General features: G+C 50.9%; 6 protein-coding genes across 6 annotated transcripts; 3 read left to right on the top strand and 3 right to left on the bottom strand.

Annotated features, from left to right (window-relative positions):
• Positions 1-20: 20 nt before the first annotated feature.
• On the top strand, positions 21-944 carry N7500_004490 (putative 2-deoxy-D-gluconate 3-dehydrogenase; the record flags this gene model as incomplete). The annotated part of the gene is made up of 3 exons (XM_056675636.1): positions 21-149; positions 199-414; positions 495-944. The coding sequence occupies 3 exons, from the start codon at positions 21-23 to the stop codon at positions 942-944; spliced, it is 795 nt and encodes a 264-aa protein (XP_056530636.1).
• A 1105-nt stretch (positions 945-2049) lies between these two features.
• On the top strand, positions 2050-3906 carry N7500_004491 (ferric reductase family protein; the record flags this gene model as incomplete). Its single annotated transcript, XM_056675637.1, has 1 exon — positions 2050-3906. The coding sequence occupies one exon, from the start codon at positions 2050-2052 to the stop codon at positions 3904-3906; it is 1857 nt and encodes a 618-aa protein (XP_056530637.1).
• Positions 3907-4424: 518 nt separating this feature from the next.
• On the bottom strand, positions 4425-8930 carry N7500_004492 (pleiotropic drug resistance family ABC transporter; the record flags this gene model as incomplete). Its single annotated transcript, XM_056675638.1, has 1 exon — positions 4425-8930. One exon carries the CDS (start codon positions 8928-8930, stop codon positions 4425-4427), a length of 4506 nt encoding a protein of 1501 aa, XP_056530638.1.
• Positions 8931-10118: 1188 nt separating this feature from the next.
• N7500_004493 (clathrin-mediated endocytosis regulator UBX3) lies at positions 10119-11745 on the bottom strand (the record flags this gene model as incomplete). Its single annotated transcript, XM_056675639.1, has 2 exons — positions 10119-11546; positions 11611-11745. The coding sequence occupies 2 exons, from the start codon at positions 11743-11745 to the stop codon at positions 10119-10121; spliced, it is 1563 nt and encodes a 520-aa protein (XP_056530639.1).
• A 555-nt stretch (positions 11746-12300) lies between these two features.
• Positions 12301-15017, top strand: N7500_004494 (PAN-complex poly(A)-binding subunit PAN3; the record flags this gene model as incomplete). The annotated part of the gene is made up of 9 exons (XM_056675640.1): positions 12301-12373; positions 12489-12554; positions 12622-12673; positions 12741-12883; positions 12945-13042; positions 13216-13515; positions 13579-13723; positions 13779-13934; positions 13987-15017. The coding sequence occupies 9 exons, from the start codon at positions 12301-12303 to the stop codon at positions 15015-15017; spliced, it is 2064 nt and encodes a 687-aa protein (XP_056530640.1).
• Positions 15018-15723: 706 nt separating this feature from the next.
• Positions 15724-17302, bottom strand: N7500_004495 (fasciclin domain-containing protein; the record flags this gene model as incomplete). The annotated part of the gene is made up of 2 exons (XM_056675641.1): positions 15724-16392; positions 16460-17302. 2 exons carry the CDS (start codon positions 17300-17302, stop codon positions 15724-15726), a joined length of 1512 nt encoding a protein of 503 aa, XP_056530641.1.
• Positions 17303-17633: the final 331 nt, after the last annotated feature.

Consider the following 17633-nt stretch of genomic DNA (forward strand, 5'->3'; position numbering starts at 1 on the left):
CATCTTTGCTTCATATCGCAATGGCAGACGTAATGTCCCTCTTCTCCCTAAGTGGGAAAACCGCCATCGTCACTGGTGGAACACGAGGCATTGGCCAAGCCATGGCCTTTGCTTTGGCTGAAGCCGGCGCCGATATTATCTTGATTCAGGTGAGTTACCCGAAACGAGTGAAGAAGGCACGTGCTTACATCTTAATAGAGAGACAACACCAACACATCAACCAAGGACGAGATCATCAACCGTCTTGGACGTAAGGCTTGGATCCATGTCGCTGAGCTGGGAGATCGGCAAGCCGTCAAAGGCATCATCCCCGCATTGGTCGGCGAAGGACTGAAGCCCGAAATCCTGGTGAACTGTGCAGGGATCCAACGGCGACACCCCGCCGAACAGTTCCCAGATGAGGACTGGGACGAGGTGAGTCAAAAAGCTCCATACACCCCCTCATGAGATTTCCCCTTGAAACACTAAAGCTCACTGGTGGAAATGATGTATAGGTCCTGGAAATCAACTTGTCCTCCGTGTTCATCATGTGCCGAGAATTCGCCGCATACTTACTGGCCCGTGACGCTTCTGAATTCCCCCAGGGTCGTCGGGGTTCGATCATTAATGTCGCCTCTTTGCTCACCTTCCAGGGTGGAATTACAGTTCCCGCCTACGCGGCATCTAAGGGTGGTATTGGGCAGTTGACCAAGGCCCTCTCAAATGACTGGGTCGCCAAGGGAATCAATGTCAACGCGATCGCGCCCGGTTATATTGCCACTGATATGAACACCGCCCTGATTAATGATGCATCTCGCAATGCTGGTATCATGGCACGTATCCCTGCTGGTCGATGGGGAAACCCCGAGGATTTCAAGGGCGCCGTGGTGTATCTGGCTAGTCGGGCTAGTAGCTATGTGTCTGGCGAGGTTCTCACCGTTGATGGCGGATGGATGGGACGGTAACTGAAGAATATATATACCTTGAATAGAGATTGTACATATTAACTACGTACTGAGAAGGGTCAAAAGCAGATGTATAGTAAAGCGGTCAGTGCGCATTTCCCTGAAACTCCCACAAAGCCAATGTCTGACGATGAGACAAGACGGGTGTTGACCGGATATCCACCGGGAAAATCCCAAGTCTACAATTCATCATGTTTCAGAGTCAGGCTCTCGCATCCAGAGGCGTCACGCCGAGCATCGAACTTGGATCTGCAAGGATCATCAGCAAATCACCACGCCTGTATTAAGGGGCCACTAGGCTTCTTGGAAACGCCGGCGTCCGTTAGTGTCACTCAAATGTCATGCTGATAGGCTCTCGGCCATTTAAACGCCTTGAACACGCTAATCAGGCCATCGACAGGGGTTATGCAGAAAGATATGTCCATCTTACCCTTTTTTCCCTTCAAAACTCCGTCTTCAGCCCGAGCTTTCGTTCTTGTCTTCCATTCTCTTAGCTTTTTATAGTCGGCTGGTCTCGATTGAATACATTCTCTTTACTATTTGCTTGGCATTTGTTCTGGTCTGGACTGCCTTGACATTGTCCGATTTCATTCCTGACAGAAAAACGTGCCCATCCCTTGCATTCCAGGATACCTTTTGAGAGTGAGTCCTCTGCCAACCTTCGATTCTTGGTGACGTGCTAATTTCGCTCAAATTCCAAAGATCAGAGGGTTATTTTAGGTTGCTTTGTTGACTTCAACCTAGACATACACATTGTTCATTGTCAACTTCCAAACGAATCTGCCACAATGGTCCTATTATTACACATTGTCTTTGTCTGATACAATCAAAGAGATCTCTATCTATATCGACTCACTTCCGCCAACCCTGTCTATAATCTATCTCATCTGATCTACCGTCGTCGATTCCGTTTGCGCAAACGCCCACATCCAGTCGATATCTAAACCTTCAGATTTTGATCCCAGCTGTTGAAGCGGCTCCTTGAAACGGATTCCAGATTGACATTTCGACCAAGGGGCTGTGCAACGTCGAAAGCACAGCCTTGCATGTCGTCTGTCTAGACAGCAACACCTTCATTTCTATCTTCGACATCTACGCCCGTTCAATGGCAACAACCCATCCGCATATCGCGGCACGAGGGTACGGGTCGAACGCCACATACATATATGAGTACTCAAGAGGGTTGGGTGGTGTGGACGTCCCCCGCGATGTGATCATTACTCGAATTATCTACATTTCTCTGGCCGCCGTAGCATTCGCATTGTTCTGTGGCCGGGTCGCCCAGATCAGCCATGCCTATCTACGCCGAATCACCGCATCTGGTGCAAACCAGCGCCAGCAGACCTTCTGGGCCCAGGAACAATCATCATGGTGGCCCAAACTCAAGAAACACATCCTATACGCTCCATTAGGAAGAAAGAGACACGACCGAGAATTACAACTCTCTTCCGCTGTCAATGTCGGCACTTTACCCTCCCGGCTGCAGACCATCCTGGTCACACTATACTTCGCCAGCCAAGTCACATACTGCGTCTTCCTGGACTATAGTGCCAACCACAAGGCAGCCTTGGTAGCCGAGCTGCGCGGCCGATCCGGGACGCTGGCCGTCCTCAACATGATCCCGCTCTTCCTCCTCGCTGGCCGAAACAACCCATTGATCCCTCTCCTCCATATCAGCTTCGACACATACAACCTCCTCCACCGCTGGCTGGGCCGCATCGTCGTCCTCGAGTCAGTCGTACATACTATCGCATGGGCCGTCAACGCTGTCGACGAGGAAGACTTCACCCGCATGCTCGCCCGTCTACGTGACACGCCCTTCTTCACCTGGGGTCTAGTAGGCACAGTCGCAATGATGTTCCTATGCCTACACTCCCCCTCGCCCATCCGCCACGCCTTCTACGAGACCTTCCTACACCTGCACCAGCTCGCCGCCGTACTCGCCTTCCTCGGCGTATACATGCACCTACGGATAGACAGTCTCCCACAGCAAAGCTGGGCGAAGGCAATCGCCGCAATCTGGCTAGGCGACCGACTCGCACGCCTCTTCCGCCTCGTCCACCTCAACATCTCAACCTCCGGCACTACAAAAATGGTCGTCCAAGCCCTCCCAGGCGAAGCCTGCCGCGTAACCTTCCACCTCCCAAAACTCGTTCAAATCGAACCAGGCTGCCATGTCTTCGCCTACATCCCCAGCATCTCATGGTGGATGTCTCACCCATTCTCAATAGCCTGGGCAGAGCCCAGCACAAACACCACAGCACCACCCATTCCCTCCCAAATCCCAACCCCCACAAAGGGCCAATACACAGACCTAGAAAAACAATCTAACCTCCCCACTAAACCCACCAAACCAACAACCCAAGTCTCCCTCATAATCGGCGCCCAAAAGGGAATGACCCGTCGCCTCTACAACCTCGCCAACGCATCCCCTTCCAAATCCCTCACTCTATCAGGCTTCATCGAAGGTCCCTACGGCTCAGACCCAACAAACCCTTCCAGCTACGGCACAACAATCCTCTTCAGCGCCGGCGCAGGAATAACCCACCACCTCCTCCACACCCACGCCCTCGTCACCCAAGCCGCCCAGAACACCGCCGCAACTCGGAAAGTCTATCTGATCTGGTCTGTCCGCTCGACAGATCACCTCGCCTGGGTAAGTAGCTACATGGACCAGATCCTGCGATTACCCAGCCGACGGGATATCCTCGTTGTGAAGCTTTTCGTGTCGAAGCCGCGTCGCGCGGCGGACATCGTTAGTCCTTCTGCGACGGTGCTTATGCATTCCGGTCGGTGCAGACCTGATGTCGTTCTTGATGAGATTTTACCCGGGAGAACCGGGGCGACGCTTGTTAGTGTTTGTGGACCTGGGGCTTTTGCGGATGAGGTTAGGTCTGCGGCTAGAGAGAGGATTGGGAAGGGGGCTGTTATTGATTTTGTTGAGGAGGCTTTTACCTGGTGATTTTTTTTTTTTTTTTTGCTTTTTACTCCCTAAGGGGTTTTTCTTTTTTCGTTCAATGTAATCTTTTTTTCCCCTGTGCTTTTTGCTTCTCTGCTTTGCGGTTAGCGGGCGCATATCATGTTGGTTAACAATGTTGAACTGTATACATATCATTATCACCACTTAAATCATACTTTCCCTACATAAATGGTGATCTTTCATCGAGGACCTTGTAAGGCGATTTATTGTGTTTGTCTATTTAGATGTCCGCGAGATACTTGAATTAGAAGCAACCAAGATGTAATTGAACAAGAGGCTCTATGCTAATGTATATATTATCTAGGACAACCCCATCTGCAAGACCAGGCGTAATATGTAAACCAAAAAAATGTGCAACAAGAAGAGTGGATCGATTAGAGATGGCGGTCTAATGCAGTGTTTTGGCAGTAGCGCTCAAAAGCCTGTTCAGTTGAGCAGAGGGTAAAAGAGAAGAAATGGAAAGGAAAAATAAAAAATGAACAAGAGAGGGTATATATCAATCAAGCAGTCTTGGTCTTCTTGCTGCGCGGTGCCTTGGGCACACGAGCAAGCCAGTAGATACCGACAGCAGCACAAATGTTGAACATGATAAACACCCACATGAGGCCGAAGTTGCGCCACGCATCGCTGTAAGAACTGCTCACGCCCAGGAGGAAAGTATCGGTTTTATCGACACTGCAGAAAGCGCAGTCGCTCGTGGCGTTGTAGTCCTGGAGATAACCGCCACTTCCGGGCTGGGTGGGTGTTCCGATGAAATCCTGCATATATGCGCCACAGGTCTTGCCCTTAGGGGGCTCAAAGTGGAGCATCTCGACAGCCTCGCAGGTGACGTCGGCGCCGGATGTGCCAGTTGACAGCATTGCAGAGACTAGGTAGGTGAATGGCGAGACACGATACATGAAGATCCAGAAGCGGGGCATTGTGCCGGGGGTGGCGAGGACACCACAGAAGATCAGACAAAGGGAGAAGAGCAGGTTGGCGATGTTGCCTCCTGTTTCTGCGAGCTCGATGCCGGCAATCATCATGTGGGCGAAGGTGGAAGTGAAGAGCATGAAGGTCAAGACGAGGAGCCACATCAGAGCGCCACGCTCGTGGAGGTCATCGGGACTGGTGTTGCGTTGAAGTCCGATGGGGTAGTACCAGCAGACGAAGATGAGGACGGACATGAGGGCGTTCCAGGGGAGTTCGACGATGATGTTTGCCGCCATAAAGGCTTGCCAAGAGTATGATTTCGAGGGGCGTTCGCGGACTTCGTAAAGGGAGCGCTGGGTGACGAAGTGCGGCATGATTTGTTGTACCAAGTTACCAAAGACTGTCATCAACATGAAGACACTGAACATCTGGTTCTGGAGTCCTTGTATACTGTTCTGGGCGTGGAAGAAAGAGAAGCCAACGTAAAGCGCTGTGAGGGTGCAGAGCGCCATCTTAGAGTAGATATAGACTGGAGTTCGCCAGTACTGACTGAACACACGGACAAGACATTCCCAGAGTTGGACAGTGAAAGGTGCGGCAAATTCGTTAAATCCGGTTGGGTCGTTATCGTTTGTGGCAACGGGCTTCAGAGAAAGGTTGGACTTGAGCTCAGCAAGGTGATTGTGGACCTCCTGGCGCTCAGGGCTATCGCGCCACACAGCAGGCCAGTCAATCTCGCTGTGGGTTCCTGGGGCAGCTCCAATTACCTCAAGCATCCACTCGGCAGGGTTGGCGTCGGAAGAAAGCTTAGGTGCACCGTTTCGTTCGAAGTAGCTAGAAAGCGTCGAGGACTTTTCGCCGATTTCTCCGAAATAGACGGTTCTACCACCCTTAGCGAGGAACAAGAGACGATCAAACCGCTGGAAGAGCATGGCAGAGGGCTGGTGAATAGTGCAGAGAATAGCCTGACCGTGCTTGGTCAAGGTGTCAATAAGATCTAAGATAGACCAAGACGTCTGACTATCAAGACCGGAAGTGGGCTCGTCTAGGAAGAGAAGCAGCTGCGGCTTGGCAGCTAGCTCGACACCGATAGTGAGTCGCTTACGCTGTTCGACGTTGAGACCTTCACCAGGAACACCGACAATGGCATCCGCATAGTGTTCCATTCCAAGCAGTTTGATCACTTCCTCAACGTAGTCGAGTTTCTCCTGGTGTGGAACGTGACGCGGTTGACGGAGAACAGCACTGAATCGGAGTGCCTCGCGGACGGTGGTAGTATGGAGATGCAGATCCTGTTGTTGGACGTAGCCAGTCTTTCGCTGGAAAGATTGGTCGCGAGGACGACCATCAACCAACATTTCACCAGAAACAACACCCATTGTCACACGCGTGGCAAGCACATCCAAAAGAGTGGTTTTACCGGCTCCAGAAACCCCCATGAGAGCAGTGCAGGTACCAGGCTTAACCCAGCCATCAACGTGGTCGAGAATGCGGCGTTCCTCTTTCTTGATGTGGATATCGTAACAGACGTCTTGCCATTGGAAGATAGCAGTTTGTCTCTGGATAGCGGCAGTCGTTTCTTCGCCATTGGAGCTAGCGCCATCCTTCTTTTCGGCAGCGGACACGGACTGAGTCTGCTCGACGTCATCCTCGGAGTTGCTAGAGTGCTTGGGGGCGTGACCGCGACGAAAAAGCAGAACCTCACCCTTGGACTTTGACTCGGAGATGTACTCAGTGCCGATGAGATAGGTAGCCATGAAGAAGATCATGAACGCAAACATAATTCCCAGGTTCCTCCACTTATGGCTGTTGGAGTACTCAAAGCTTGCAGTGTAGTAGTCCTCGCCGGAAATGAAGTTCTGGCCAGCGACGGCTCCTTTTGCCGAGCAGATCTTGCTAAGTGGGTCGACATCCATGTATGAGGGTCCCACCGGGATGAAAGATTTAGGCAGACAGGGGAAATTGCGACCGTGGAACTCATTGACGATCAAGCTCTCGAAGCCATAAGCAATTGGGTCAATGTAGTTCATCCAGCGAGACCAACCAAGCATATTGCGGGTTGGAATAGTGAAACCAGTGTAGATGACCAGACCAAGGATAAGGATAGCGGCAGGGACCAGAGCCTGAGACAGGGTACGGGAGTAAGAAGCGATGGTACGGAAAACCATAGACATGGTCAGGGTAGTCATGAAAGAGAAGAGAATGAAAGTGAAGAAGGCGCCGGGGGTTTGGCGAAGACCAGTCATGAAATAGAGTGTGATGTTGAAAGTGATGGCGTTGGTGATCTTATACGGCATGTCGCAGAGCATTGACGAGATCGCTTCGGCGAACGGATGATACATGGCGTAGCGAGCTTGCTTTTCGACAATAGGGCGTTGCGCGTAAAGAGTTAGGATCTCCAGGGCACTGGAGAAGGCGTTGAGCAGAACAGAGAAGAAGAGAAGGGCACCACGAGAGTAGAAACTGGTCACGTCGTCATCCAACTGGAAGAAAACCGAACCGATGATCAATGCCATAATCGTGTTTCCAATCAAGGCGGACACACTCAAACTGGAGTCACCCTTTAGACGCTGGAAACCACGTGTGACACAGAGTTGGACCTGCTCGGTAACAGATAGGGTGTATGGAGACTTGACACGCTGACCCTTAGACTGCATTGCCTTGCGAGACTCAATAAACTTGTCGAGGGACTCGCCACCAAGAGGGTACTGCTGATCATACTCGGCGATCTCCTTTTGAAGCGTCTTGTACGCGGCACTGTTTTTCCAAGCAGTGGCGAACTCATCGGGGGTACGGGGAACCCTGCTCTCAAAGCCAGGCTTGACGATTCGCTCAGCGGGGCTCGTAAGAGAGGTCAAGAAATCGGCGGTCGTCTGGCGTTCGGGACACTCAAAGCCCATGGTGGTGAAGAATTCCTTAGCCTCAGTGGTGCGGCCAAAGTAGATCTGTCTGCCCTCGTATAGCACAGTCACTTTGTCGAAGACATCGTAGGCACTTTGGGACGCCTGATAGATAGCAACCGCACAGGTGGTACCCGAGTACTTAGACATCAAGCCCAATGTCTTACAGAACTCCAGGGCATTGGCACTGTCCAAACCACGGGTACTGTTATCCCAACATTGGAGAGGGCTGCCGCAGAGGGTGGCCTCGGCGATACTAACACGCTTCCGCTCACCACCAGAAACACCACGGATGAAATCGTTACCGACCTGAGTATTGATAGTGTGCGACAGACCAAGCATGGCCATGACGACGTCACGCATGTGCTCTGCGTATTGATCGCGAGTGACGCCCGGCAAGCGGTTGCGTGGGGCACGAGCCATAGCAGCAAACTTCAAGGTATCTCCGACAGAAAGCTGAGGGAAATGCACGTCGGTTTCGGCAGTGTAGATGGCCTCACCACGGAACTGGTTGCGCATCTGCTTATCGGATATTCCTTGGTAGTTCATGTGAGAGTTGGCATCCTTGAAGATACCGTTCATCTCTCCTGCAATGGTCTTCAAGAAAGTCGAACAGCCAGATCCAGGACGGCCGAGAACGACCAGCATCTCGCCGCTTTTAATGAGACCATCGAAATTGTCGAGGATCTGAATCTTCTGCTTGCCAGTGCCGGCGATCTTGCGGAACAAGGCCCCAATTTCCAGAACGGAGTTGGCCACATCCTTTTGATAATCCGTAGGACTGCCAAATCCGTGCACACTGAGGTTTCTGAATGCTAGTCCAGCCTGACGCTTCGGGTATCGTTCTGGGTCGCGGGATTGGATGGCAAGTAGGTTCTTCATCCAATCTCTGGCCTTGAAGTTCTCACTGCTGGGGTTGAGAGTTGAGTCCTCGTGAACTTCAATGAAGGGATTCTCTGCATTGTGGGTTGAGATGGAGAAACGTGTTGATTGACGGGTGAGTTGCCGGGCCAGACGGGTGACCTCAACCTCGCCGTATTCCTCGCTGCCAATCTCGCCCTTCTCATTAGCAGTGTCATCAGTGCTCACGCTGTCCGTGGGATCATGGCGGCGAGCCTCCATGTGGGCGACATGTGATTCCTGCACGTCTTGTGTGCCGGTGACGTTGGAGTTTATTGTCCCTAGGAGCGACATGATGACCTTCCAACACGGTCACTATCTGATTGATAGGGGGATGCGGATTAAGTGGGGGTGATATCCCTCGAAAAGATGAATCGCAGCGATGATCACCATATAAGATGTAAATGTAAAGATATTAGAAATTAGAAGGAATGGAAGTTTGGACTAAGTATACAAGAGGAAAAGAAAAAGGGTCAGGATCTAAACCATCCCGACTCGGAAACAGAGTCTATCCTTTGGCCGAGAAAAATAAAAACCGGGGACACCCGTTGAAACAAACACGGGGCGGAGCTGTGAGTTTCCGATGGAAATTTCGATGTTTTAAGATTTTTCATGCCTCTAGCCCTTAGAGTGGCTTGCCAAGAAACATCAGCACGGCTATATCTCTAGATTTGGGTAATAATGGCCTTGGATGGTCCACGGGTGTGTACGGTAACGAAGACGAATACGATGACTCCATGGTGACTATCTGTGGAAGGAGTACACTCCATGTACTCGAGACATTACCGCAACACAAAAAAGAAAAGAAAATGCAAGTAAATATGTGCCATGCCCTTCTTCCCCACGTGTACACGATACATACATATCAAAAATAAAAAAAGGTTCCAGAAGGGTCCGGGACTCTCACGATCCGTCCACTTGGACCCCTCGGATGTCCGGGTACGGTCTATCCGAGCTGACTCATCTCAGCCCCTCTGGAGAGTGGGTAAGCAGTGGACTTCCCAATCTATAGACCCCTTTACCCCTGATATCTAGATCTGATGTTGTAAAAACGGACGAAAGGTGTATCGATTCCGTACCCTATGAACGGACCAAATACACATTTGGTCCGAATGTCCAATTACATTCGTAGCCAATATCGAAATTACTTGGAAATCTCACGGATTATTATTAGGTGCCCATCAGGCCTCCAGTCCCTTACTCCGTATCCGTACAACTACGTGGGGCTGATGCTGTGTGGTTCGGAGCCTAACCAGGAATGACGATTCGCACACCATGCCCAATATGGAATATGCTTGTTCGGCTAAGTCGATTCAGAATCTGACCGCCTAGAATGTACAACTATGGAGGTGAATAAGCGAGAAAGTGAGAGATCGAATCATAATCATCTACATTGTACATTGGATATTGTTGAAAAAAAAATATAGAGCGGTGTGTCCCTAAAACCCACAAAAGCAACAATTGAATGGAGATCAGTCATATTCAAGACATATCGGTTACAGCTTCGTTGTCGTCGTCTTCATCTTCGTCGATCAGTTCCACCAAGAGATTGCCACCACGGCCAATCTTCTCTCTGATCGACCCACCCTCGTCAACGGGATACACCATCCGAGGCATGGGTGAGACGAGGTGAAATCCGTATTGGTGAATAAATCCCTCTGGTGCACTCGTCACGGAACACTCTGTATCCTGCTCCTGTAAAACCTCGTGGCACTCGACCACCGCGTAGATCTCTTCAATGTCCGCATCGGGCGCGAAATTGCGCATGATACGATCGCCGGATGGGAGCCGCACGCTAATACGGACCGCATCTTTAACATCTGGTCCGGGCTCCGCGCTAAGCGATTGGGAGCGCCAAAGCTTCCATTGGGCAAGATTACGGCGCCGCTGCTCCTCTGCCGCCTGTCGGCCAGCGGCTTCCTGTTCTTCGCGTTGGCGTTCCACTTCCGCTTCCCGGCGCTGGCGCGCCCGTTCACGGTCGATCGCCAGCGACCGCTCGTAGGCTGAGTCTTGCTCTTCGCGAAGGCTGCGCGAGGCTTGTTGCTCCGCACGTGAAGAGCGAAGTCGCTCCAGGGGCTCGCTATTAGCTGTCACGACTGCCCGGAGCTTGGTCACCACCTCAGATGGCGTAGTGAGGCCTGCAATCCGTCCGACGACAGACATGGCGGTTGATGAAACATTCGGGGTATGAACGACGATCGCAGCGAAGGGGAATTTGGTGCATTTCAATGAGTTGGCAACTTGGTATGCTTCGGAGTCTCGCACGTTGCCGCCCCACACCAGGAGGTTGTTCTGGGGATCGTTGATGAATTCCACGACCTCAGGTGCCAGCAGGGTATCACGGACCCAGCTGTTCGTATCGTCGTGCTCTGGGGATAAGAGGATGACCAGCAGGTATTTCAAATCGCGATGAGCTTTCTCTAGCGCCATATTGTATCCATTCTCCAGGAATGGAATCGGGTGAGATCCATACTCTTCCTCGAACTCGCGGATAAAGCGAGCGGCAGTGTCCTTGGGACCGAGAGATCGACGGCCAGTAGTATTCCGGCGAGCGCCTTGTAGCGCAGGGTTCGTCGTCCTGTTGAACAAGCGTGGCAGAAAAGGGAAGAGGACACCAAAGAGGCGGAATGAGCTGCAGAGGAGTCGATAGACCAAATTGAATGGACTGAGGAGTAGACTAAGAATGAAGGGAGGCCGGTAGGTATGTTGGTCTCCTGCTTGTGTGTCAACTCGCGGAGCCAGATCTGTAGCTGTGGCACGAATAACTTGCGACAAGTGTTCGTTCAAGTCGTCGGTCATTAAATTTTGGGTTCGGCGGTTGGGTTGAGGTGGCGGCGGGCGGTCCATGGCAGCGCGAGCTTCTTCGAGGGGATCCGGGCCTTCGCCATCGAAGAACTTGGATATGGCAATCTATCATGCGGGGATTAGTTGAACACCCGTACGCGTGGCCGGAAGATGGGAAAGGTAAACCAACCTGCACATTCCATTGTGACCGGCGTAGCAGGGGAATTGCCTCAGAAGGTTCCTGACTAGTAACAGCCATGTACATTTCTAGCGCAGACTTCTCGCTATCGGAAAGCTGGTCCAGATCAACCTCCGATTGTGACATCTTGCTGGTGAAGGGCCGTAGGCCATAGACCTCAGTGATGGAGGGTGATATCAAAAGAGATAAGAGTAAACGGCCATGAATTGAAAGATCATATAAGAGTGTTCATTAAGCACATGCACAAAATCCGCGTAGAATAGTAAGAACGATGTCGAAGCTCAAGTGGCCTCAAAGGCGAAGCTCAATGATGCTCTGACCGCCTGGTCCGTGCGCATATCCCCCTTCACTCGAGTTCGTTTCTCGCCCCGCGTCTTGCAATTCCATCAGTTCTGTCGCTCTCAGCCATTCCTTCGGGTGAGAGAGGGCTTTGGCTTTATCTTTACATACCATTAATGCCTATTCTTATCGGCTGAGGTACCGCCCGACGTCCGTGGGCTCTCCCGGAATTGATCCGCCAATCGCCAAACGCGTGGATCACGGTGACTTGAATTTATATAAGATCAAAGCAAGGGAATGCAGTTATCATTCAATAGCATTCTTTGTCCTCTACCGAGTCCAGTTTCAATGGGGATCTTTTTGCGCTGATCCGCACCATCAAGTGGGTATCAGCCAGATATCATGGCATCTGCCGGAAAGCCTCCATTGGAGGATGCTCGTCGGACGACAGGATCGCCGAAAATGAAGAGTCGTGGTGAGTATAATTCGAATGGCATCACATTCATTTCAGTCATGCGATGGGCAAGCGGGAGATCAATGTCGAACCTGAGACGGACAGAGTTGCTAATAACAATGATTTTGCTTGATAGAGAACGCGAAAGACACATTGTGCCGCAACGTGACCATCTATGGGCGATGCCGCTATGAAGACAAAGGTATTAGCAAACCTTGATCATAGCCAGTGTGAGTGATGAAGCTGATTTGAAACTCATTTGTATCCAGGTTGTGCTTTTAATCATGACCCGTCGAAGCTCAATGCAAATCAGTCGGACAGGTGCGATGCAAACTTGGTCTTTAGACGAAAAATTGAACGAGCTGACAAGGACTGTCTCGTGTGATAGCAAGAAACGGTTCAATGTCGACTCACCTAGTTTTACCCCATCATTGCTGTCTGGGAACGGTGTATCAGCACCGAAAAAGTCGACCGCTATATCTCCTAAAGCTGCCAGTGCAGCTCCATTTCAACCTCGAACAACATCATCACGTATGTGCTTTGTGAAGGGAGGGAAGAAGGTTACAATGGTATCCACTGACCTATGAAAAAGGTTCCAACACGAGTACACCAACAACGCGGTCAGAAGCGGTGCAAGATTGGACGGTAGCCGATGTGCAGGAATTTGTTCCCCAGGGCTTCGAGCACGTGGTCAGTCGTCCCTGCCCTATTTTGATTTCACGTTCGACTTCCCTCAATGCTTCTTCTTGTTCTTCTCGTTCCTCTTCTTCTCCTTGTCTTCTGAAACATCCCACTCTCCCCGCGTCGCTCATATCATTATCACCCTCATCCCTATCATCATAATGATGCCTGGTGGACATAAGCGTCATACGGGCAACTTGTCTGCCCTGGCAGAGGACTTCGATCCTCTGCCTGACCGTGCTCAGCCCCAGTACTACAGCTCGCGTCCGAGCCCTGGAGCTAACTTCGTCATTCAGACACCGATCCAGGGCAATGGAAACGGAGGAGTCACCCCCACAGGTGCCTTTGATCCTTTTGTGACCACCCCGACTCCCATGACTCCTGGTGCCGTTGGCCCCGTCTCTGCCAATCCTTATTCCCACGACCCCACTGGTGCAATGGGAGGGGCCTATTTTGCAAACCAAACTGGATTTCAGCAACCGGTACGTTGATGTTCAATCCATCCCCATCTTTGTTGCTTTGAATGAGCTCTGACCGTCCAGTAGATTCAGTACCATCTCTATGCCCCGATTGGGCCTCACAGCCAGAACACATTGGGATACCAGCGCAACGTGCATGACCTTTTTATCCCAAACGACCTGCGCGAAGAGCTGCAAAAGAAATCTGCAGCTACTCTGCAAACTCTCCCTAGTATGCAAGATCACAAGACAATAAATAATATGTACTCAGGCTGACGGAATTCAAGACACCCAACTTCCTGCCCAGGTGGACTACTTCCACTCCCTTGTCCCTCTGGATCTGAGTCATCAGAAGAATGCTGCGACCTTTGGCTATCCCAGCTGGATCTACAAGGCCCAGTCTAGCAAAGATGGCACATTTTATGCTCTTCGCAGACTCGAGGGTATGACAATCTCCCAGCATTTTTGTTTATAGCTTCCAACTAACCTTCATAGGTTTCCGCCTGACCAATGAAAAAGCTATCCGTTCCGTACAAGCCTGGAAGCGCGTCTGCAACGCCAGTGTGGTGACTATTCACGACGCGTTCACCAGCCGCAGCTTCCAAGACAGCTCTTTGATCTTTGTGACTGACTATCACCCACTATCCAAGACACTTGCAGACCAGCATTTAAGCGCTGCAAATGGGCGCTTCCCAAGCCGTCCTAATGCTCATATTCCTGAGCAAATTCTCTGGGGCTATATGACCCAGATTGCCAATGGACTCAAAGCGATTCACGCTAGTGGTCTTGCCGCCCGAGTGCTCGAACCTAGCAAGGTTTTGATCACCGCTAAGACCCGTATTCGCATCAACGCCTGTGCTATCCTTGACGTGGTGCAATTCGATACCCAGCGCACTGTGGCTGACCTCCAGCGACAAGATCTGGTCAACTTTGGCCAAATGATTGTCACCCTTGGGGCCAACTCGCCCAGCGTCGTCCACAACCCAACTAAAGCCATGGAGCATTTCACTCGCGCTTACAGTCCTCAGTTGAAAAACTCTGTTTTCTGGCTGTTGAATGGACTACAGAAAGACCAAGAGCGAACCATCGACACTTTTATCACTGGCATTTCATCCCAGCTGATGTCGACCTTTGATTCGGCACTTCACCTGGACGATCAGCTGACCTCTGATCTCGCTCGCGAGCTGGAAAATGGACGACTCGTGCGCCTGTTTGCCAAACTCGGGCTCATCAATGAACGCCCTGAATATGAACTCGACCAGCGCTGGTCGGAGAGTGGAGAACGCTACTTCCTAAAGCTTTTCCGTGATTACGTCTTTCATTCGGTGGATAACCAAGGTGATGCGGTGACTGACCTTGCGCATATTATCACCTGCATGAACAAACTTGATGCGGGAAGTGAAGAAAAGATTCATTTAATCAGTCGCGACGAGCAGAGTTGCTTCATTGTCAGCTACAAGGAGGTCAAGAAAGCTCTTGAGTCTTCCTTCCAGGCTCTGTCGAAACCGGCTAGACGAATGCACTAGTCGAAAGATTTCACATATCTTACATGTGGTGCTTATTATGGTTTCTGCTTGCTTGTTGCTTCCTGGTTTTGACCACCTATTTGATGCTATCTCTGGATTTTGGCAAACTGCCAACTAGAGGCATTGGGGTTTAACTCAAGGGTTACATCTGGTTTTTTTTTATTTTGCAAGCACCGATCTCGCTCACCACTGTGATTGAACAAACATAGGAATGCAACCTTTTAAATTGATTTCCCTGATCGTAGATTTCACCGCAAGTACCAATCGTCTAACTCTATCAACCCCATTCACCTGAATTATCAACCTCGCCATAATACCTTGCTAACATCAAGTTTCAAATCCCTTCCCGTCAGGGAAGCCATAAGGTGCAACCACACAGGCTGCAAGCAAGATATAGTACCTGGAGTTAGAAGTAACAGTATTGCTAATCCCTTTGTATGGAACCCTACACGAATCGGGTCCCCGGGCCATCTTGACCAGAAACTAGCCAGGCACAAATAACCTCAAGTGGACTTGTTGTCACTGGAGTAGAGCGCACAACATCTAGAGCGACTGAAGAGGAAAGTCCCATTGCATATATGGCATGGGGTATACCGAAACATAACATAAAGGAGAAAAGGGCTTGAAGGCACTGGACTTGAATTGCACAGCCTCCACGGGCTTCACCTTATATGACTAGCGTCTCAATTCCAACATGTAAACAGCCTCATAGTTCATGAGCCCCATAAGCACAATCCAAGCTCTCCACAAGCTCCTCGATCATCAGTTCTTCAAAAACAACCTCATCTTGGATCTTCCTCGACGGAATCAACACCCGATCCAAACCATGCACCACCCCATCGCTTGCTAACAAATCCAATCGTTCAACCCTACCAAACCCATTAACCCGCATATCCACCTCACCAAATTCTCTCTTAACTTCAACTCCCAAATCCTTCTCCAACAAAGTCACCAGCCGCAAATTTGCAGAGTCTTCCTCTGGACTACTCACACACTTACCCTCCCCCTCATGCGCATTGCCAGGACCAGAAAACAACCCATGAGCCTTCCCGTTATGACTATACAGCACATCCGAGTACAGCGTTCGATTTGGGACTATATGGTACTGCATCAGCGCCCGCAGACACCCCTCGCCCCTCTCCGAGAAAAGAAATCGATTAACATGCTCCCCAAGCCGTCGAAAGGCTTCGTTTGTGGGCGCAAACGTGGTGCCGCCCTGTCGTTGAGCCGGGTCAAGACTGTTAGCAAGTTTCGTGCGTGCTAACGCCCTCATGAAGGTGTCGAAGTGAGCTGGTGCGTGGTGAAGCAATGTGCGTGTCTCTGGGGGTGTGTGCAGGGGACTGGTTATTAGATGAATCATGCCGTTTTTGGTTTTCTTGTGAGTTTAGCACACCATACCACATACGATAATATGTCCACAGGAGGAATATTGTTCTACTTACCATATCAGCTCCCACAACCCTACTCCTGCCATTCAATACCACTCCGTCGCGGTGTTCCCGGACAACAATCCTCTGTGGCAGCTTTGATTCAAGAGATGGTTCTTTCAGTTTTGTCGGTAGCGTCTGATGGCCTGCGATATGATGGATGGATAATCGATCAGGCAAGATATGATACCGCAGCAAGCTAGTCATGAGCTTGGAACTAGGACTATGTTTCCCTCGTGGAAGTCCCTCCAGGGCACGATTCGTCAACACGAAGAAAGTATGATTTGCCGTCGTACTGTTCAGGATCTCGATCAGGTCTTTATTTCCAGCGATGAGCTCGGCAAGGTGGGATGTATGCTCGCTTTCTTTAATCAGCTCCCACGTTGTTTTATCTGCGCGGCAGAGCGGGCCCGGGCAGGCGTCGATTCGCCGGTATCTGCCTTCGCCATCATCGCGGTGTCCAGGCCATCCTCCGTGTCCGGGTCGTCGTCCATACCCAGGTCGTTCGTCGTCGCCGGGCCACCTCCCGTGCGGATCTTCGTCGTAGCCCGGCCAATCGCCGTGCTCGGGGGCTTCATCGTCATGGGGCCAGTCTCCATGTCTTCCCCAGCCTCCATGTCCAGGCCAATCGCCATGCTTGGAATATTCGTCATCATCATGCCAATATCCATCGCCGCCTGGGCTTCTATGTTTATCCGGCGAGATTTCCAGCAGGCTCGTATCAACATCTGCCTGAGACACCTGTTCACACCCGGCTGAATGGGTCTCAGAGACTATCTCAAGGATGCTCTCATCGGGGATAACAAAGGCCAAGACCAATGGAGCAGCCACGGATAAGAAAAGGTAAGTGGAACGCATAGTGCCGATATCGAGTAGATCGGAGCCAAATGCAGAGATTCTCGATCAAGCCATGGCGATGTGTCTATATAGACAAGATACAAAGGGCTCTGGATACCCCTCAACTGCCTTGATTTCTGGTTGTACCAGCACGCAAACTACGTCGTATAGCCAGGATGGAAACTGTTCAGTCCTTGCTGGTCCGGTCGTCGTACTGTGTAAAGACTCGAGAAGCACGACTTAGGTTAATCAAAGCACCAGTCATCACTGAGAACATGTTACATATTCTAATCAAGGCCGGGACAAACAAATACAGACATGGGGTTATAATTGGCAGTCTCAAGTCCGGCGC

Source organism: Penicillium coprophilum (genome assembly GCF_028826855.1).
Source record: "Penicillium coprophilum strain IBT 35676 chromosome Unknown utg000004l_segment0_segment0, whole genome shotgun sequence".
NCBI lineage: Eukaryota > Fungi > Ascomycota > Eurotiomycetes > Eurotiales > Aspergillaceae > Penicillium > Penicillium coprophilum.